The 22,813-nt window shown below is 42.5% G+C and overlaps 2 protein-coding genes and 1 long non-coding RNA gene across 4 annotated transcripts in view; 2 read left to right on the forward strand and 1 right to left on the reverse strand.

The window, feature by feature from the left end:
- The window catches only part of LOC116354420 (uncharacterized), a 16,909-nt gene extending 12,252 nt beyond the window's left edge, over window positions 1-4,657 (reverse strand). Inside the window, exon 1 of the long non-coding RNA XR_004203661.1 lies at window positions 4,411-4,657. This is a non-coding gene — a long non-coding RNA (uncharacterized LOC116354420). The remainder of the gene's footprint in view (window positions 1-4,410) is intronic.
- Window positions 1-9,932, forward strand: part of LOC109907864 (immunoglobulin superfamily member 21) — a 22,588-nt gene extending 12,656 nt beyond the window's left edge. The window contains exons 6-10 of one of the 2 annotated variants that reach the window (XM_020506113.2): window positions 1,575-2,115; window positions 8,505-8,605; window positions 8,965-9,157; window positions 9,249-9,287; window positions 9,388-9,932. In XM_020506113.2, coding sequence (XP_020361702.1) covers window positions 1,575-2,115; window positions 8,505-8,605; window positions 8,965-9,157; window positions 9,249-9,287; window positions 9,388-9,467 — 954 coding nt within the window. In that variant the 3' untranslated portion in view covers window positions 9,468-9,932. The remainder of the gene's footprint in view (window positions 1-1,574; window positions 2,116-8,504; window positions 8,606-8,964; window positions 9,158-9,248; window positions 9,288-9,387) is intronic. The other variant, XM_020506114.2, reaches the window with a different exon arrangement.
- On the forward strand, window positions 9,471-21,750 carry LOC109907865 (short-chain dehydrogenase/reductase 3). The gene is made up of 6 exons (XM_020506115.2): window positions 9,471-11,133; window positions 12,791-12,937; window positions 16,440-16,559; window positions 18,814-19,052; window positions 19,469-19,594; window positions 19,834-21,750. The coding sequence occupies exons 1-6, from the start codon at window positions 10,882-10,884 to the stop codon at window positions 19,916-19,918; spliced, it is 969 nt and encodes a 322-aa protein (XP_020361704.1). The 5' UTR covers window positions 9,471-10,881; the 3' UTR covers window positions 19,919-21,750.
- Window positions 21,751-22,813: the final 1,063 nt, after the last annotated feature.

Here is a 22,813-nt window from a genome sequence, read left to right on the forward strand (position 1 = left end):
TTATTGAAATAATTTGAGTCCTATATCGACCTGAAAGGCCGCTCAGCAAGGAAGAAGCCACTGCTCCAAAACCGCCATAAAAAAGCCAGACTACGGTTTGCAACTGCACATGGGGACAAAGACCGTACTTTTTGGAGAAATGTCCCCTGGTCTGATGAAACAAAAATAGAATTGTTTGGCCATAATGACCATTGTTATGTTTGGAGGAAAAAGGGGGAGGCTTGCAAGCCGAAGAACAACATCCCAACCGTGAAGCACAGGCGTGGCAGCATCATGTTGTGGGGGTGCTTTGCTGCAGGAGGGACTGGTGCACTTCACAAAATAGATGCCATCATTAGGTAGGAAAATTGTGGATATATTGAAGCAACATCTCAAGACATCAGTCAGGAAGTTAAAGCTTGGTTGCAAATCAGCCGGCCTAACCGGTGTCAATGTATGTAGCCTCGCTACTGTATATAGCCTGTCTTTTTACTGTTGTTTTATTTCTTTACCTACCTATTGTTCACCTAATACTTTTTTTTGCACTATTGGTTAAAGCTTGTAAGTAAGCATTTCACTGTAAGGTTGCATTCAGCGCACGTGACAAATAAACTTTGATTTTATTTGAAATGGGTCTTCCAAATGGACAATGATCCCAAGCATACTTCCAAAGTTGTGGCAAAATGGCTTAAGGACAACAAAGTCAAGGTATTGGAGTGGCCATCACAAATCCTGACCTTAATCCTATAGAAAATGTGTGGGCAGAACTGAAAAAGTGTGTGCGAGCAAGGAGGCCTACAAACCTGACTCAGTTACACCAGCTCTGTCAGGAGGAATGAACCAAAATTCACCCAACTTATTGTGGGAAGCTTGTGGAAGACTACCTGAAACATTTGACCCAAGTTAAATAATTGAAAGGCAATGCTACCAAATACTAATTGAGTGTATGTACACTTCTGACCCACTGGGAATGTGATGAAAGAAATAAAAGCTGAAATAAATAATTCTGAAAAACGGAGTTTAAATGTATTTGGCTAAGGTGTATGTAAACTTCCGACTTCAACTGTAGCACTTTCAAAATAAATAGAATTGAAGTATATTAAGAACCAGAACAGTATTTGGAATGTCTTCCCTAAGTAGTTATCAATAACCATAACCTTACCTAACCATAACCTAAACTCTTACCTTAACCACATAAATGTCAACTTCAATGGGGTAGGGACTTCCCAAGGATACTGGATAGCACAAGTCTAATTGAATCTCAGTTTATGTAGTACGAGCAATGAGGAAAAAGTTGATGGTTGTATTTGCTAAATGTTTTTATTAAAAGTATGAATTTCAGGACCCCGCGAAAGGATTGCAGTTTTAAAGGACGAACATAGGTACAGGTAAGCTTTTTCAGAATTGACATTTTTACAAGAATCAACTGATGGCCTCGATATAAAAGAAAAGTTGAGTTCCTCGGTTACCCACATGCAAACTACTCAAAAGTAGTCCCACTAGAATATATTTTGCAGTAAGAACACTCACTGCACTGTTGAAATTATTAGTGTTCTTGGTTGTTACGGGCTCTTACGATGTTGTTCCCCTCTCAGGTGTACTTCAAGCGTGACAGCGAGCTGATCGACGTGTTCCCCTCTATTATGGAGGGTGGTGGGGGCCAGTCCCAGGGAAGGGGCCTGGCAGGTCTACGGGGCTCTAGGCCCCTGATCAGCAGAGATCTGGATGACACCAAGCTGAAGAAGTCCCTCTCCCTGCTGGACCAGGACCAGGGGAAGCCCCCCCATCTGGACCATGACACCCCTGGGACCAGAGGGACAGGGAAGACAGGAGGGGCCGGGGAGGGACCAGGGGCCCTGGGAGAGCCTGGCGGTGTGGAGGGGTCTGAGCCCAGCCCCACCACCACGGAGGTGATCCCAGAGACGGTGGTAAGCCGGGAGTTCCCCCGCTGGGTACAGAGCACAGACCCACTCTACTACTTCCAGCACAGGCGGCAGGTCTCCAGCGATGGCACCATGGAGGTCAGAGCCATGCTCACCTGGAGCCTCAACCCCCAACTGGACAACGACGCCCTGTTCAGCTGCGAGGTCAAGCATCCAGCTCTGTCCATGCCCATGCAGGCTGAGGTCACTCTGTGTGGGTACCAGACCAGAGCATGCCCTTCCACCTTCCTCAGATACCAGGCTCCCAAACTGGTTTGACCATGAAAATCAGCTGGATACCAAATACTAATGTCTCCTTGAAAACAGAAACATTATGTACAGTCGTGGCCAAAAGTTTTGAGAATGACACAAATATTAATTTTCCAAAGTTTGCTGCTTCAGTGTCTTTAGATATTTTTGTCAGATGCTACTATGGAATACTGAAGTATAATTACAAGCATTTCATAAGTGTCAAAGGCTTTTATTGACAATTACATGAAGTTGATGAAAAGAGTCCATATTTGCAGTGTTGACCCTTCTTTTTCAAGACCTCTGCAATCCGCCCTGGCATGCTGTCAATTAACTTCTGGGCCGCATCCTGACTGATGGCAGCCCTTTCTTGCATAATCAATGCTTGGAGTTTGTCCGAATTTGTGGGGTTTTGTTTGTCCACCCGCCTCTTGAGGATTGACCACAAGTTCTCAATGGGATTAAGGTCTGGGGAGTTTCCTGGCCATGGACCCAAAATATTGATGTTTTGTTCCCCGAGCCACTTAGTTATCACACTTGCCTTATGGCAAGGTGCTCCATCATTCTGGAAAAGGCATTGTTCGTCACCAAACTATTCCTGGATGGTTGGGAGAAGTTGCTTTCGGAGGATGTGTTGGTACCATTCTTTATTCATGACTGTGTTCTTAGGCAAAATTGTGAGTGAGCTGAGAAACAACCCCACACATGAATGGCCTCAGGATGCTTTACTGTTGGCATGACACATGACTGATGGTAGCGCTCACCTTGTCTTCTCCGGACAAGCTTTTTTCCCCAGATGCCCCAAACAATCGGAAAAGCGATTCATCAGAGAAAATGACTTTACCCCAGTCCTCAGCAGTCCATTCCCTGTACCTTTTGCAGAATATCAGTCTGTCCCTGATGTTTTTCCTGGAGAGAAGTGGCTTCTTTGCTGCCATTCGTGACGCCAGGCCATCCTCCAAAAGTCTTCGCCTCACTGTGCGTGCAGATGCACTCACACCTGCCTGCTGCCATTCCTGAGCAAGCTCTGTACTGGTGGTGCCCCAATCCCGCAGCTGAATCAACTTTAGGAGATGATCCTGGCGCTTGCTGGACTTTCTTTGGCACCCTGAAGCCTTCTTCACAATAATTGAACCGCTCTCCTTGAAGTTCTTGATGAACTGATAAATGGTTGATTTAGGTGCAATCTTACTGGCAGCAATATCCTTGCCTGTGAAGCCCTTTCTGTGCAAAGCAATGATGACGGCACGTGTTTCCTTGCAGGTAACCATGGTTAACAGAGGAAGAACAATGATACCAAGCACCACCCTCCATTTGAAGCTTCCAGTCTGTTATCAAACTCAATCCGCATGAGAGTGATCTCCAGCCTTGTTCTCGTCAACACTCACACCTGTGTTAACGAGAGAATCACAGACATGTCAGCTGGTCCTTTTGTGGCAGAGCTGAAATGCAGTGGAAATGTTTTGGGGGGATTCAGTTCATTTGCATGGCAAAGAGAGACTTTGCAATTAATTGCAATTCATCTGATCGCTCTTCATAACATTCTGGAGTATATGCAAATTGCCATCATACAAACTGAGGCAGTAGACTGTGAAAATTAATATTTGTGTCATTCTCAAAACTTTTGGCCAAGACTGTAGACTGACCTTGCACGGAGTTGCATTATTTTACAGAGAACACATAGAGCCCAGAGTTGATTATCCCTTATATACCATGGCTATAATTGAATAAATTTGCAGCTAGAATGTGTTCATTTTCCGGTAGAAATGTGTTCAACATCCACTGAAGTAGCTAGCGTTACACGTTTACTAGACAGCTACAGTAGTTGCCGTGGTAACCAAACAGACTTGAGAGTTTAACAAATCAAACCATCAGTCCTAGCTTGCCATTATGAAAATCTAATTCAACAAAACCAATGTTTTCAATATGACTTTGCTTTCAAAAGCAGCTCAAACATAGAACATGTAAGAATGAACTATAGCCATTGAATTATCGTGCAAATATAGTGTGCATAATAGGAAAATAATGCACACTCTTGAATGCCCTTCAAACCAATCAGAAATAAATATTCAACAACGCCATGGTATATTTAAGCAATAAGGCCCGAGGGTCTGTATCCAGGCACTCCGCGTTGCGCGTAAGAACAGCACTTAGCAGTGGTACATTGGCTATATAGCACAAACCCCCGCCCTATTGCTATTATAAACTGGTTACCAACATAATTGAAACAGTAAAAAGTATATATTTGTTTAAATCATACCCGTAGCATACCATGGCTTTCAGTATTCAGGCTCGAACCACCCGGTTTATATTCCATAATAATACATTTCCAAAATATTAGTTAAAGTCCAAATTCACTATAGGATTACATTATTTCCTGAATTCATGGAAAATGTCCATGGTGTCTGAAAACTCTGAATTGAGGGATTATGGCTCCCGAGTGGCGCAATTCGATTCCAGGCTATATCACAACGGCAGTGATTGGGAGTCCCATAGGGCGGCGCACAATTGGCCCAGCGCCTTCCGGGTTAGGGTTTGGCCGGGGTAGGTGTCACGTTCGTCATATAGAGGAGACCAAGGCGCAGCGTGATATGAATACATTCTTCTTTAATAAACGAAGAACACTAAACAAAATAACAAAATGAACGTGACGCTAATTATAACAAGTGCTGACATGCAACTACACAGACAATAACCCACAAAACCAAAATGGGAAATGGCAACCTAAATAGGATCCCCAATCAGAGACAGCGATAAACAGCTGCCTCTGATTAGGAACCAATTCAGGCCACCATAGACCTACATTTACCTAAACATACCAAAACCCCAGACAAGTCATATAGAGGAGACCAAGGCGCAGCGTGATATGAATACATTATTCTTTAATAAACGAAGAACACTAAACAAAATGAACGTGACGCTAATTATAACAAGTGCTGACATGCAACTACACAGACAATAACCCACAAAACCAAAATGGGAAATGGCAACCTAAATAGGATCCCCAATCAGAGACAGCGATAAACAGCTGCCTCTGATTAGGAACCAATTCAGGCCACCATAGACCTACATTTACCTAAACATACCAAAACCCCATAAATGTACAAAAACCCTAGACAAGAAAAAAACACATATACCATCCTTGTCACACCCTGACCTAACCAAAATAATAAAGAAAACAAAGATAACTAAGGTCAGGGCGTGACAGTAGGCCGTCATTGTAAATAAGAATTTGTTCTTAAACTGACTTGCCTAGATAAATAAAGGTTAAATAAATAATATATATACACACACACACACACACACACACACACAGTGGGGAGAACAAGTATTGATACACTGCCGATTTTGCAGGTTTTCCTACTTACAAAGCATGTAGAGGTCTGTAATTTTTATCATAGGTACACTTCAACTGTGAGAGACGGAATCTAAAACAAAAGTCCAGAAAATCACATTGTATGATTAAGTAATTAATTTGCATTTTATTGCATGACATAAATATTTGATCACCTACCAACCAGTAAGAATTCTGGCTCTCACAGACCTGTTCTCCACTCATTACCTGTATTAACTACACCTGTTCGAACTCGTTACCTGTATAAAAGACAACTGTCCACACACTCAATCAAACAGACTCCAACCTCTCCACAATGGCTAAGACCAGAGAGGGTGTAAGGACATCAGGGATAAAATTGTAGACCTGCACAAGGCTGGGATGGCCTACAGGACAATAGACAAGCAGCTTGGTGAGAAGGCAACAACTGTTGGTGCAATTATTAGAAAATGGAAGAAGTTCAAGATGACGGTCAATCACCCTCGGTCTGGGGCTCCATGCAAGATCTCACCTTGTGGGGCATCAATGATCATGAGGAAGGTGAGGGATCAGCCCAGAACTACACGGCAGGACCTGGTCAATGACCTGAAGAGAGCTGGGACCACAGTCTCATTGAAAACCATTAGTAACACACTACGCTGTCATGGATTAAAATCTTGCAGTGTACGCAAGGTCCCCCTGCTCAAGCCAGCGCATGTCTAGGCCCGTCTGAAGTTTGCCAATGACCATCTGGATGATCCAGAGGAGGAATGGGAGAAGGTCATGTGGTCTGATGAGACATAAAAATAGCTTTTTGGTCTAAAGTACAACCCCAAGAACACCATCCCAACAGTGAAGCATGGAGGTGGAAACATCATTCTTTGGGGGATGCTTTTCTGCAAAGGGGACAGGACGACTACACCGTATTGAGGGGAGGATGGATGGGGCCATGTATCGCGAGATCTTTGCCAACAACCTCCTTCCCTCAGTAAGACCATTGAAGATGGGTCGTGGCTGGGTCTTCCAGCATGACAATGACCCGAAACACACAGCCAGGGCAACTAAGGAGTGGCTCCGTAAGAAGCATCTCAAGGTCCTGGAGTGGCCTAGCCAGTCTCCAGACCTGAACCCAATAGAACATCTTTGGAGGGAGCTGAAAGTCCGTATTGCCCAGCGACAGCCCCGAAACCTGAAGGATCTGGAGAAGGTCTGTATGGAGGAGTGGGCCAAAATCGCTGCTGCAGTGTGTGCAAACCTGGTCAAGAACTAGAGGAAACGTATGATCTCTGTAATTGCAAACAAAGGTTTCTGTACCAAATTGTAAGTTCTGCTTTTCTGATGTATCAAATACTTATGTCATGCAATAAAATGCAAATGAATTACAAAAAAAATCATACAATATGATTTTCTGGATTTTTGTTTTAGATTCAGTCTCTCACAGTTGAAGTGTACCTATGATACAAATTACAGACCTCTACATGCTTTGTAAGTAGGAAAACCTCTAAAATCGGCAGTGTATCAAATACTTGTTCTCCCCACTGTATGTATGTATATATATATACACACACACAACCATACTCAGAGGTAATGCATTCAGTAATGACAGAAAACAATCACTTCCCAGCCCAAAGCATCAGCTAACTACAGGAGTATACAGTACTCATATGCTTTAGCTTAGGATCCAGCAGCAGCGAGCGACTATTTTGAGGTGGTGACTCACGTAATGAGGATGATCCTTAATGGAGTATTTGTTCAGAGCATCCATTAGTTCTCCTTAGAAACGCATTAGAAATCTCACTGCAGATCAGCTATTTTTTTTACACCGTTACATATGTAATCACATAAGCACACACACACACACACACCTGCACACACTATTTTCTGTATGCAGGACAGCCACGGGCATCAGTTTATGATGAATTCATGGCAAACCTCATATCAGTAAGTATGAGTGGATTACTAGATATAGTGGAGATTTTTCATCATCAAAAACAGCTATTCCAAGACTGCCATGCTCATACACAAAATGGACTCATAGGCTGAAAGCTTTGTGCACGTTATACAGAGAATATATACTGAACAAAAATATGAACGCAACATGTAAAGTGTCACATGTATCATAAGCTGATAAAATATCCTCAATTTTCCATGTGCACATGTTAAAAACTCTCAAATGTTGTGCACAAATTTGTCTACATCTCTGTTAGTGAGGATTTCTCCTTGGCCAAGATAATTCATCCACCTGAAAGGTGTGGCATATAAAGAAGCTGATTAAACAGCATGATCATTACACAGGTGCACCTTGTGCTGGGGGCCTTGAAAGGCCACATGTGCAGTTTTGTCACACAACATAATGCCACAGAGGTCTCACGTTTTGAGGGTGCTCGCAATTGGCATGCTGACTTCAAGAATGTCCACCAGAGCTGTTGTCAGAGAATTTAATGTTAATTTCTCCACCATAAGCCACCTCCAACGTCATTTTAGAGAATTTGGCAGTACGTCCAACCAGCCTCAAAACCACAGACCATGTGTAACCACGCCAGCCCAGGACATCCGGCTTCTTCACCTACGGAATTGTCTGAGACCAGCCACCCCGACAGCTGATAAAACTGAGGAGTATTTCTGTCTGTAAAAAAGCCCTTTTGTGTGGAAAAAGATTTGCTGGGCCTGTCTCCCAAGTAGGTGGGCCTATGTCTTCCCAGGCCCACCCATGGCTGTGCCCTTGCCCAGTCATGAAATCCATAGATTAGGGCCTAATTTATTTATTTCCTTATATGAACTGTAACTCATTGAAATTGTTGCATCATGCATTTATATTTTTGTTCAGTATAGATGACGTGTTGCATTTATTTCTTTATAAATAGTTTGTGACAAATAAGGAGAAAATAGTAGAAGTAATTTGTTACTGACTACAACGACTGTAAGTCGCTCCGGATAAGAGCGTCTGCTAAATGACCAAAACGTAAATGTGAAAATTTTGTTAAAATATTAAAGATTAGAACAGATAAAACATTGATTGTTTATATTTTATTTCCCTTTAGCTGCTCCCAGGGGCCCCAAACTCTCCATGTCGCCTGGTAAGGCTAAAGTAGGAGACACTGTCCGCATTACAGTTCAGGGCCTCCAGATCTCTTCCACAGGGGTGAGTACATGAGAAGTGCTATTTGCACCAATAAGTGCATTCAACTGTAGTAGGAAAGACCACCACATATCACAATCATTGAAAGCGAATCTTCTTCAAAAATATAACATTTCACCAACAGGTGGCGCTCTATGACTATAGAATACAGCTAACTGGTGAAAGTCATTCAGCGTGTTTGATGGGATCAGTTTGAGTAAAATGAGCTGGCAAGGCACATAATCGATAATCTTGATCACAGAGTAATTATTTGGGATGCAAGGTGATTTGTGCATCAGTGATTATGTGCAGTCCTTCTGTAGTGTAGCCAATCTCATACACACATTATTTACAAAGGATGCTTTTCCCCATGCACTCTTCAGAATATGGTGTTCCCCGAGCCACTGTTCACCTGGACCAGGGTGGGAGGTAATTTGCTGGACGGGAGAGAGGACCATAATGGGAGGGAGCTGGTGCTTGAGAGAGTACCAGCCGAGCTCAACGGCTCCATGTTCCGATGCACTGCCCAGAACCCTCTGGGATCCACTGACACACACACGCGGCTCATCGTGTTTGGTGTGTGTGTTCTCTATGTCAAGGGTTCTCTATGTCAAGTTACCCCCTCTCCTCATCCATGTGACTTACTTTATTTTCTCTGTTTTTACAGAAAACCCAAGACTTAAGAAGGGGAGACAACATTTTGTTGGTATGCATAGAGAGAATGGACAAAAGGAAACTCAATTCTTTGCAAGGTCAACATAAGTCCTTCTACTAAAGATGAACTAACGCTTATTTATTTCCATTAGCAGATGCTGCCTATTGCAATGAGGCACTGGAGCTGACCACCATGCTGTTAATGTTAGCCGTGACATGGGAGATGACGTGAACAGCTAAATGGAGCCCTGCCCTTCTCCAGTCTCACTAGTCTCTTGAGTTTCTCCTCTGTCGCTCACTTCCCCATCTGCAGTTCCAGCTACTGGAGCTGAGGCACTGTTCACTTTTCATAAAAGCTGCTTAGGAAAAGAAAAACATTGTCAGAAAGAAGATGAGAACTACATACATTCTAACTCTCTAGGCTTTTATGTTGTCATTCTGCCTGCCTAACTGCTTCTTCCCTTTTGGTTTTTTCAACATCCAATGACCAACTATCACAGTGGTTATGTTTTATAGTAGACCCCAACCTGTGTTAGAGGTAATTTTAATCAAGTTTATGTGGGCTGGCCCACATTAGATGCTTTTTCCCCATCTTCCTGTTATTTGAAGGTCAGAACACATACAATATGACATGTTTTTGACATATCTTGGTCAGCAAGTCCTTGGATAAAATAAATGTTTGGTTGGAAGAAATGTCCTTGAAATGTATTTTTGTTCAGTGTCATAGATAAGGAGCGATATGTTTTTTTTCTCGATTTGCTGAAATGCTTGCAATTCTTTTAAGAGAAATGTACAGTCTGCGGTAATGGTCCCTACTTGAATACACAGCCCAGTTTATTTTACCGACACCAAATCTGAGTTAAGGTGCCAATGTGACCAAACAGGTATTGTTTGAAAATGTGCTGTCCTGGGAATAGAGATATATGATGGAACTTGAGCCTACAATCAGATGAGCGTTCAAAATTATCTCATGTTGAATATTGTCACCTTAAAACACGATCTTTATGGCATTACTGATATCTAGAAGAAAAAGAAACGCACACCTATTTAGGCGAGGTGCTGGCTAGCGGAGTAGAAAACTTGAAAATTAGGCTACAGATAACACATAGGCAACTTCTATATAGTTATGACAGCCTATTGGCAATTCACAACATAAAGACAGTGGTGGTTGTAAACTTGATCATGTAACCCCTGTCCTCTGCAATTCATACTTTTTCCCCATGCGACTTTCTCCTCTCGCAGCTCTCTTGGGGGTGGAGAGAAGGAAAATGAGCAACAGCCGTTAACTCACAGTTAAATCGGAGGGACTTTAATCTCCAACAACTGTCAATCAACATTAATGGGCTATATAAAGCCATATTGTCGTCATACCCGTAGTCAGACAGTGCTGGGATTGAAAAGGCTAAACATAGTCGAAGACGTAAAATCCAAATATTGTTGGTTGGTTGGCGCACGCACTGTTGGCATTGGCACTCAATGTCAGCTATTGTCACTGCATGTTCGTACTGTGCCTATTATAACAGAGACTTATGTGTCAACCTCAAACTGGAGTGATGATAATTCTGTCGTAGAGGGGTAGTGTTATGGAGAAGACTTAAAATTCCAACATCTGGCATCCACGCACTTTGGGAAGGTGTGCATTGCCTATGTGGATAGTCCAATTGTATTCTCAGAAAAAGGCATCTTTATACCTCAAAGTCGTAATGGAACTAAATAACTTGGGACACGCTTTGATTTTCCCGTTCAACATCCTCTTCTGCATATTAAAAGCATGCTTTGGGTTGTTGCTCCCGAGCAGACGGAAGGACCTACGTGGAGAGGTGGTGCTGATCACCGGCGGTGGACGGGGCATCGGTCGGCATTTGGGGAAAGAGTTCGCAAAACATGGGGCAAAAAAGGTAAACAATCACTGTGCGCTATTATGCCTTTGTGCGTCATTGCGCATATCATCAATATGATAAACGCACAATGGAAAAGCAATCTATTGCAAAACAGTCATCCACCACTGTAGCGTGCTCACATCACTTTGTACAGTTTATGTAATCTTGTTTAAAAAAAAATAGAATATGAACAAGAATCCATTAACATTTTACCTCATGTGAAAGTTGGGGAGAAGAAAGAGCTGTTTGGAGATGTTTTATAATTTATACTCTATTTGATTCAAGCACAACTTCAAAACCTGTTGTATAGCTTCAGTTCTATTAAAAACGTGTCTATCAGTCACTCTCGGTGTGTTTGTTTTCCATGTGAAATGTAATTGGGAAAGCATAAGTACTCACTAAAGTAGGCTAGTGGAACGGAGCCTGAACTCCTCTCGCCCCCTAGTTGACCTGGTGGATGTATGATGTGTAGTGTGTTCCCTTCCCCATTCATTTAATTGTAAAGGCACACAAACACAGGTGTTTCCTCAGTCCCTGATTGTAAAGGCACACAAACACAGGTGTTTCCTCAGTCCCTGTGCTTTACAATGGGTTGATGACAGGTTGGGCGGTTGGCTCTGTAGTGCTACAATGATATTTGACTTTTTAACCTCAACTCTAGCCTCTCCGGGTCCCCAGGGACTGTACAAGAAAGTTCACTGACAGGGTAGTGGAAGGCACAGTTCGGTTCAGTGAAAATATTCCTTTTTATCACCGACGCATTTGTCATTGTTGTAAAATGATCTGATGGTTATCTCTGTCTGTGTGAGAGTCTGGTGAATGTGTCTGCATGCGTGTCTTGTGTGTGTGTAGTGGGGCCAGTAGCTAGACATCCAAGGTTATCAGTGTACGGGGTCCCTCTGGGGACGGATATTAGATCTTTGTCTCTGGTTTTCACTCCAAAACTGCAAATCAAAGAACTTGTGTCTGCTCAAAATCTCTAGCCAATGCCTCCTCCATGAGCCATTCAAGATATAGCACTTTACAATGCACAGCATTCTCAGATGGGAAAGATGTTAACGTACTAGAATATAATTTCATACCTTGAACTACCTGAGCACTGGTTTAAGAAATGCATGCAATGATCATTAATCTACAAAAAAAAAACATTATTCTTGCCGCCTAGAGAGCCTGTGTTTTATTTGTGATTCCTACAAGATGACACAAGTCCTGGCCTCCCGGGTGGTGCAGTGGTCTAGGGCTGTGCCACCAGAGACTCTGGGTTTGCGGCCAGGCTCTGTCGCAGCCAACCGCGATCGGGAGGTCCATGGGGCGATGCACAATTGGCCAAGCGTCGTCCGAGTTAGGGAGGGTTTGGCTGGTAGGGATATCCTCGTCTCATCGCACACTAGTGACTCGTGGCGGGCCGGGTGCAGTGCACGCTAACCAGGTCGCCAGGTGCACAGTGTTTCCTCCGACACATTGGTGAGGCTGGCGTCCGGGTTGGATGCGTGCTGTACTAAGAAGCAGTGTGGCTTGGTTGGGTTGTGTTTCGGAGGACGCATGGGTGTTACAATTGGATACCATGATAGTTGGGGAGAAAAAGGGGGGAAAAAAGAAGTCCAAATATGCATTCCCAGTCTCAGGCCAATAGACTGTTCTTTTTGACCTTTCGCCCCTGTCTGCCTGTTGTCAGGTGATCCTGTGGGGCCGCACTGAGAGGTGCCTGAAGGAGACCTGCGAGGAGATCTCTCTCACCACCGGAGTTGAGTGCCACTACTTCCTGTGTGACGTGGCCAATCGCGAGGAGGTGTACAAGCAGGCCAAGGTGGTCCGAGAGAAGGTACTGTAGAGAACCTCCGATATACTGTAGCCCCAGCCAAATGAACAACCCAGTTCCTATATCATTTAGTCCAACCAGTCTTTTGAAGGTTGCCTTTGGGATCTTCCACTGTACAGTGTTTTACAGGGATATATGATGTATCAGCTTTAAAACCTGTTGTGACTCGGGGGCAGTATTTTCATTTTTGGAGAAAAAAAACGTTCCCGTAGTAAACATGATATTTTGTCAGGACAAGATGCTAGAATATGCATATAATTGACAGCTTAGGATAGAAAACACAAGTTTCCAAAACTGTGAAAATATTGTCTGAGTATTACAGAACTGATGTTGCAGGTGAGAGCCTGAGAAAAATCCAATCCGGAAGTGCCCCATGTTTTGAAAGCTCTGGGTTCCAATGAGTCCCTATTGAGCTGTGAATGGGCTATCAACCAGATTACTCTTTCTCCGTATTCCCGAAGGTGTCTACAGCATTGTGACGTAGTTTTACGCATTTATGTTGAAGAATACCCGTAAGCGGCTACATTGCGCAAGTGGTCACCTGATGCTGCCAGAGAGATTCTCGCGTAAAATACAGAGGTAGCCATTACTCCAATCGGTCCTACTGAAAAACTAATTGTCCTGATGGATATATTATCGAATAGATATTTGAAAAACACCTTGAGGATTGATTATAAACAACGTTTGCCATGTTTCTGTTGCTATTGAGCTAATTTGGAATATTTTTCGCTGTTTTCATGACAAACGGAGCTATTTCACCTACAAAAATATTATTTTTGGAAAAAAGGAACATTTGCTATTTAACTGGGAGTCTCGTGAGTGAAAACATCCGAAGCTCATCAAAGATAAACGATTTAATTTGATTGCTTTTCTGATTTCCGTGACCAAGTTACCTGCTGCTAGCTGGACAAAATGCTATGCTAGGCTATCGATAAACTTACACAAATGCTTGTCTAGCTTTGGCTGTAAAGCATATTTTGAAAATCTGAGATGACAGGGTGATTAACAAAAGGCTACGCTGTGTCTCAATATATTTCATTTGTGATTTTCATGAATAGAAGTATTTTCCAGGGATATTTATGTCCGTTACGTTATGCTAATTAGTGTCAGGGGACGATTACGCTCCTGCATGCGGGATGGGGAGTCACTAGATTTTCTGGTACTTTGTATACTTTTTAGCCAGTAGTTCTGAAAGTAGAGCTCACGACCAAAGTAGTCCCTGAAAATTGCGTGTGCAGATATATGCACCTCGTCATGGCTCTCTCTATGTGTGCATCTTCCTACCTGTCACTCAAATGGCGAGGGCTAGAACTCAATTTTCTGGGGGGCTGGCCCACGTGAGGGAAATTAACATTTTGTTAAAAAAACAAAAAAATGTCACAGCTTCCAAAAGACAGCAATTCTGCACACAGATTATGCATGTATGAACTACACAGTGACACATTCGGCCCAAAGCTGGAGTTTAAAAAAAACACTTAGTCACCAAAGTTCCAGAGCATGTCTAACTTCACTAGGGTAGGGGGCAGCATTTGGCATTTTGGATGAAAAGCGTGCCCAATTTAAACTGCCTGACAAATCCATCCAGGAAGAGGGAAATCTGATGGGTTGGAGTTTTTCAAGTGATTTCCTATTCAATATACCTTGTCTATGGTGTCAGATTGCACTTCCTAAAGCGTCCACTAGATGTCAACTGTCTTTAGAACGTTGTTTCAGGCTTCTACTGTGAAGGGGGAGCGAATAAGAGCTGTTTGAACCAGTGGTCTGGTTGTAAAGCCTTTAGTTTAGTCACGTGCGAGGCCGTGAGCGAGTTCCCTTTCATTTCTAAAGACAAAGGAATTGTCCGGTTGGAATATTATTGAAGATTTATGATTAAAACAGCCTAAAGATTGATTCTATACATCGTTTGACATATTTCTACGAACTGTAATGGAACTATTTTGACTTTTTGTCTGGATTAAGTGCCTGTGCATTTGGATTACAGGACTAAACGTGCAAAAAAAAGGAGGTATTTGGACATAAAGATTACATTTATCGAACAAAACAAACATTTGTTGTCTAACATGGAGAAATGGGAGTGCCATCAGATGAAGATCATCAAAGCTAAGTGATTCATTTTAACGCTAGTTCTGACTTTTGTGACACCTCTCCTTTGCTGGAAAATGGTTTTCTGTGGCTAGGTGCTGACCTAACATAGTCTCATGGTGTGCTTTTGCCGCAAAGTCTTTTTGAAATCTGATAGTTGCATTAAGGAGAAGATTAACTTTAAAATGGTGTATAATACTTGTATGTTTGAGGAATTTTAATTATGGGATTTCTGTTTTGAATTTGGCGCCCTGCAATTTCACTGGCTGTTGTCGAGGTGGGACGCTACCGTCCCACTTGTTCCATAGGCTTAACTTAACAAGGATTCAAATAAGACATAATTATCGCTCACTTATCAGTCTTGCAATTTAATACAAAGGGAAACAAAGTAATAAAACTGAGGTAAGCCTTTTAACCTCTAGCGACGAGCAATCCCGTATCCGGGAGCGTAATCATAACGCAACGTTTCCTATTCATGAAAATCGCAAATGAAATGAAATAAATATATTCAAACACAAGCTTAGCCTTTTGTTAACAACACTGTCATCTCAGATTATAAAAAATATGCTTTTCAACCAAAGCTACACAATCATTTGTGTAAGAGTATTGATAGCCTAGCATAGCATTAAGCCTAGCATTCAGCAGGCAACGTTTTCACAAAAACAAGAAAAGCATTCAAATAAAATAATTTACCTTTTTGAAGAACTTTGGATGATTTCAATGACGAGACTCTCAGTTAGATAGCAAATGTTAATTTTTTTCCAAAAATATTATTTGTGTTGGCGAAATAGCTTCGTTTTGTTCATCACGTTTGGCTAAGAAAAAGACCAGAAAATGCAGTCACTACAACTTTTTTCCAAATTAGCTCCATAATATCGACAGAAACATGGCAAACGTTGTTTAGAATCAATCCTCAAGGTATTTTTCACATATCTATTCGATAATATATCAGTCGTGACAGTTGGTTTCTCATCAGAAGCAAAAGGAAAAATACTGCAGCTGGAGATTACGCAATAATTGCAACGGAGGACACCAAGCGACCACCTGGTAGATGTAGTCTCTTATGGTCAATATTCCAATGACATGCCTACAAATACGTCACAATGCTCTCGACACCTTGGGGAAGCGACAGAAAGCCTAAGCTCATTCGTGGCACATTCACAGCCATATAAGGAGTCATTGGCATGAGGCGGTTTTAAAAATGCGGCACTTCCTGATTGGATTTTTATCTGGGTTTCGCCTGTAACATCAGTTCTGTGGCACTCACAGACAATATTTTTGCAGTTTTGGAAACGTCAGTGTTTTCTTTCCAAAGCTGTCAATTATATGCATAGTCGCATCTTTTCGTGACAAAATATCTTGTTTAAAATGGCACCCCCTATATCCAAGAAGTTAACAGAATATGTTTATTTTTGTCTCTTAGGTAGGCGACGTCACCATTCTGGTGAATAATGCAGCAGTGGTTCATGGGAAGAGTCTGATGGACAGTGACGATGATGCCCTGATGAAGACTCAACACATCAACACACTGGGCCAGTTCTGGGTGAGTGTTGAAAAATATATTTCCTTTAGATAAGTACTGTATGTTGATACAGGAAAGTACTAATTCGTTATGGCTTGTATTATGTATTGAAGCATTTTATGAATTTGGATTTGTTTCAGTTATTTGAAATATAAGGGTTATCTTTCCACATACAGTGGGGCAAAAAAGTACACTGCTCAAAAAAAGGGAACACTTAAACAACACAATGTAACTCCAAGTCAATCACACTTAAGAAGCAACACTGATTGACAATACATTTCACATGCTGTTGTGCAAATGGAATAGACAACAGGTGGAAATTATAGGCAATTAGCAAGACACCCCCAATAAAGGAGTGGTTCTGCAGGTGGTGACAACTTCTCAGTTCCTATGCTTCCTGGCTGATGTTTTGGTCACTTTTGAATGCTGGCGGTGCTTTCACTCTAGTGGTAGCATGAGACGGAGTCTACAACCCACACAAGTGGCTCAGGTAGTGCAGCTCATCCAGGATGGGACATCAATGCGAGCTGTGGCAAGAAGGTTTGCTGTGTCTGTCAGCATAGTGTCCGGAGAATGGAGGCTCTACCAGGAGACAGGCCAGTACATCAGGAGATGTGGAGGAGGCCGTAGGAGGGCAACAACCCAGCAGCAGGACCGCTACCTCCGCCTTTGTGCAAGGAGGAGCAGGAGGAGCACTGCCAGAGCCCTGCAAAATGACCTCCAGCAGGCCACAAATGTGCATGTCTGCTCAAACAGTCAGAAACAGACTCTATGAGGGCCTGACGTCCACAGGTGGGTTGTGCTTACAGCCCAACACCGTGCAGGACGTTTGGCATTTGCTAAAGAACACCAAGATTGGCAAATTCGCCACTGGCACCCTGTGCTCTTCACAGATGAAAGCAGGTTCACACTGAGCACGTGACAGTCTGGAGACGCCATGGAGAACGTTCTGCTGCCTGCAACATCCTCCAGCATGACCGGTTTGGCGGTGGGTCAGTCATGGTGTGGGGTGGCATTTCGTTGGGGGGCCGCACAGCCCTCCATGTGCTCGCCAGAGGTAGCCTGACTGCCATTAGGTACCGAGATGAAATCCTCAGACCCCTTGTGAGACCATATGCTGGTGCGGTTGGCCCTGGGTTCCTCCTAATGCAAGACAATGCTAGACCTCATGTGGCTGGAGTGTGTCAGCAGTTCCTGCAAGAGGAAGGCATTGATGCTATGGACTGGCCCACCCGTTCCCCAGACCTGAATCCAATTGAGCACATCTGGGACATCATGTCTCGCTCCATCCACCAACGCCACATTGCACCACAGACTGTCCAGGAGTTGGCGGATGCTTTAGTCCAGGTCTGGGAGGAGATCCCTCAGGAGACCATCCGCCACCTCATCAGGAGCATGCCCAGGCGTTGTAGGGAGGTCATACAGGCACGTGGAGGCCACACACACTACTGAGCCTCATTTTGACTTGTTTTAAGGACATGACATCAAAGTTAGATCAGCCTGTAGTGTGGGTTTCCACTTTAATTTTGTGTGACTCCAAATCCAGACCTCCATGGGTTGATACATTTGATTTCCATTGATTAATATTTGTGTGATTTTGTTGTCCGCACATTGAACTATGTAAAGAAAAAAGTATTTAATAATATTCATTCAGATCTAGGATGTGTTATTTTAGTGTTCCCTTTTTTGAGCTATATATATATATATATATATATATATATATATATATATAGTACCAGTCACATTAAAAATCCTACATTGTGATTTTCTGGAGAAAAAAAATTCTCTCATTTTGTCTGTCATAGTTGAAGTGTACCTATGATGAAAATTATAGGCCTCTCATCTTAACTTGCACAATTGGTGGCTGACTAAATATTTTTTTGCCCCACAATATATGAAGGGGAGAAGTTATGTTTTTAGAACTCTATCTACTACTGGTCTCAATATGACTCCTTGTTTGAAATGAAGGTTAAATAAAAAATAATTAAGGAATCAATAGATCTAAAATCAAATGCTGGTACCTGAGAAAGCTTGCTGACACTTTTAGAAGGATCTCATGATGTTGGCGTTTGTCTTCTGATTTGCTCTGATGGGATGTGGAACAGGTTTGGTTCCCCAATTCCCTCTGAGTGCTGCAACTCCTCTCTTATTCTTGTGAATTCCTGAAGGTAGGAAGGGAACTCATTTTGAGAGAAGCGTGAATGAACGGCTTGGGAATAGTAGTGAGTGGAGCAGAACAATATGCAGACGATCATGTTTCTCTGTCTCTCTCCAGACCACCAAAGCTTTCCTACCCCGCATTCTGGAACTTTGCCATGGCCACGTGGTGTGCATCAACTCCATACTGTCCCTGTCCTCCATCCCGGGGGCCATAGATTATTGCACCTCCAAGGCATCATCCCTGGCCTTCATGGAGAGCCTGACCCTGGGCCTGCTGGACTGTCCAGGGGTGGGCTGCACCACCGTGCTCCCCTTCCACACCAACACAGACATGTTTCAGGGCATGAAAGTCAGGTGAGTGTGCCCACCATGGGATACCATACATTGGAACTACCATATATTGAGTCTACCATATATGGCACTCTAGTTGTTTTACAGTGGGTCAGCCAGTAAGCACAGTCAGCACACAGAATTGACACATGGACTCAGAGGTTCCATAGAAAGCAATGGATGGAATGTCTACACGGACCAATCCCATTCACACATCAGTAACAGGAAGAATGAATCGATATTGTGAAAGAAATTCACCAAGACACATTTGACAATATGACTTAAATCAAATTTTATTTGTCACATACACATGGTTAGCAGATGTTAATGCGAGTGTAGCGAAATGCTTGTGCATCTGCTAACCAGATGTTCTACCATTACTTACAGGGTTAAATAAAAGTGAAGTGAAGGTAAAGTGTTGTAATGTGTTCATCCCCCAGATTCCCTCAGCTCTTCCCACCGCTGAATCCTGAGCTGGTGGCCCAGCGGACGGTGGACGCCGTCCGGACCAACACGCCGTTCGTTTACTTACCATGGACCATGCATGCTCTCGTTATCCTCAAGAGGTAGGGGAACCGAATCCCAGGCACGACACCAGAGTAGCCTACTACTAAGTTAGATGAGGTGGTGACACTGGGTCTTCTGAGTGCCAACATCTGTGTTAGCCCTCTGAACTAAAGCCCTAGGGATTAGCTTGGGGAGCTAACACAAGTCTTCAGGTCTCAGACAAAGTTCACCTTCATCTAAGTGTGGTTCAATGATCTACCTCTGTTAGATAAACATGCTCCATTCTCTTCTCCAACAGCCTCCTGCCTCAGGCGGCCCTGGAGGAGATCCATCGCTTCTCAGGGTGCTACACCTGCATGGACACCTTCAAGGGACGGACATAGGAATGGAGGCCAGGCACGAGTACTGCCCTGGTCGTTCTTGAATTGCGGTGGCATTTGCGTCGCTTGCCTTTGCAACCATGAAAAACACATTTAAAATGACATAGTTACACATCATAAATGTTTTTGTATATATTGAACTGTTTATAAATGGTAGAACATAATGCAAGTCCTTTATCCTGCAGAACTGTGGGTTTAGGCATTGTTTAAAGTACTTAGGGTATGCAAATTGGCTTGTCCCACTAGTGATGTGTAGAATTGTAGTGTTTTAGAGATGCTGTATCTATCTATTATTATGAATGCTAGAAAATGAACTAAACTATTTAATATATTGTATAGATCAATTAAAACAAAGGCTATTTAAATACCTATTTTCTTTACTAGTATAACGTGTCACTCAGTTTCATGTCATTGGTGTTACTGCCTTGAAAATCACTCATTACAAAGATTAACAAGGACTCCAGTGGCAAACTGTTATCGGGGAAGGGTCTATATTAAAGAGAACTCTTAGCTAATCACACCCTTTTAGTATGTCATAAATTGACAGATTCCATTAACTTGGTGTGTCTAAATCCAGTGTCCGTTGGTGTTTAGATGAAGGGGGAAAAAACATTGAGCAAAATAATTAATCATATTACTTTTAAAGGATTATTCACTTTAGATTTGAGCATATGTGGCCTCCATGTCAGAAAATCCTTATTTACCTAAAATGTCTCATTGGTTTTACCATCCTTGGTGTTAACATTGTGCCACCAGGTGGATTATTAACATAATGGTAAAACAGTTGTAAATTCACCATATTTATTTAGAATGGGGAAAATGTACCCAAATACATAAACTAGAAAAATGAAGTTAATTTTCTCCAATGCCATGCCCAAATGCCACTGTAATTCAAGAATTACCTGCACATTAGAAACATTAACGTCGCAGCTTGGGCACCTGTTGTGTAGCTCTTAGTGCCGTCTAAACATGAAATTACAGTTGCTAATGGTAGAGCACAGACGGGGCCTTCAAGAAAGTATTCACACCCTTGACTCAAAATGGATTCCATCTCAAATATTCTCGCTCACGCATCTACACAATACCCCATAATGGCAAAGTGAAAACAACTTGTTTTTAGACCTGTTTGACAATGGATTGAAAATTAAATATCTAATTTATATAAGTATTCACACCCCTGAGTCAATATGTGTATATTTGGCTTTGTTTTATGTTATTGTCCTGCTGAAAGGTGAATTTGTCTCCCAATGTCTGGTGGAAAGGCAGACTGAACCAGGTTTTCCTCTAGGATTTTGCCTGTGCTTAGCTCTATTTAGCATACCCATAACATGATGCAGCCGCCGCCGCCATGATTGAAAATAAGAGTGGTAATCAGTGATGTGTTGTATTTGCCCCAAACATAATGCGTTGTATACAGGACATAAAGTTCATTAATTTGCCACATATTTTGCAGTTTTACTTTAGTGCCTTATTGTAAACAGGATGCATATTTTTTTTATCCTGTACAGGCTTTCGTCTTTTCACTCTGCCATTTAGGTTAGTATTGTGGTGTAACTACAATGTTGTTGATCCATCCTGGCTTCTCGTATCACAGCCATTAAACCGTCATCATTGCACTCATGATGGGGGGGGTAGTAGTAGTCATTCAAAAATCATGTTCAACACTATTATTGCCTACAGAGTTAGTCCATGCAATTTGTGACTTGTTAAGCAAATTTTTACTCCTGAACATACTTAGGCTTGCCTTAACAAAAACAGAATTCCCATGTTGACAATAGGGGGTATTGTGTGTAGGCCAGTGACACAAAATCTCAATTAAATCAATTTAAAATCCAGGCTGCAACACAACGTGTGGGAATAAGTCAAGGGTATGAATCATTTCTAAAGGTACTGGTTATCATAAAGGGTCTCTCTACTTCTATCGATCTCTGGGTAATTAGTCAAAAGTGTTACTTTCCACTCAGTTCTTTCATTTATATTTAAACCTTATTTTACCAGGTGAGTTGACTGAGAACATATTCATTTACAACAATGACCTTGGGAATAGTGACAGGGGAGAGGAAGGAGGATGAATGAGCCAATTGGAAGCAGGGGATGACTGGGTGGCCATGATGGTATGACAGACAGATTGGGAATTTATCCAGGACACTGGGGTTTACACCCCTATTCTTACAATAAGTGCCACGGGCTCTTTAATGACCTCAGAGTCAGGACACCCGTTTTAATATCCCAACAAATGACAGCACCCTACACAGGACGATGTCCCCATTCACTGCTTTGGCAAGCCAGCAGTGGGATGCAGGTTCTCCCCTATAGTGTAAAATGCTGTATTAAATACTTTTTGTGTGTGTGTGTAGACAAATCCAGTCTTCTCCGTGTGCTTGTTCGTGTTCTGCCAAAGCCTCCAGCCATCTCATGGTCAACATTCCTGTGCTGCAGCCCTGCCAATTGTGAGCTCATTGTTCGCTTTGTTAGGGTTGTCATAACACTCTCTCAGCTCCATAGGAAAGCGTACCGGAGAAGCTCCTTCCATTGGAAGACCCATGGTTGAAGGGGGACACAGGCAATACGATCAACATTTTGAGAATCATCATTCATCTGACAAACAGGAGAAAATGTATTTGATCCTATACCGTGCCTACTGAACACACTTCCCTCTCAGCTACATCTTTTAATCTTCTTTAGTGCGGTTATCAATCTGGGACACAGAGACCAATAATATCAGTTTTTCTACGCTCTGTTAATAACTTGCCTTTGCTAGCTAGGTTATTGTGGTTAGCATTCAGGTGTAGATATTGAACATTCAAATTTACGCACAATGACGTATCCAAATCTTGTTCAAAGAATTCTTGTGGGCAAAAAACTGTCAAAGTTATTTGATAAAACAAATTCACTTGG

Source organism: Oncorhynchus kisutch, linkage group LG17 (genome assembly GCF_002021735.2).
Source record: "Oncorhynchus kisutch isolate 150728-3 linkage group LG17, Okis_V2, whole genome shotgun sequence".
Classification (NCBI taxonomy): domain Eukaryota; kingdom Metazoa; phylum Chordata; class Actinopteri; order Salmoniformes; family Salmonidae; genus Oncorhynchus; species Oncorhynchus kisutch.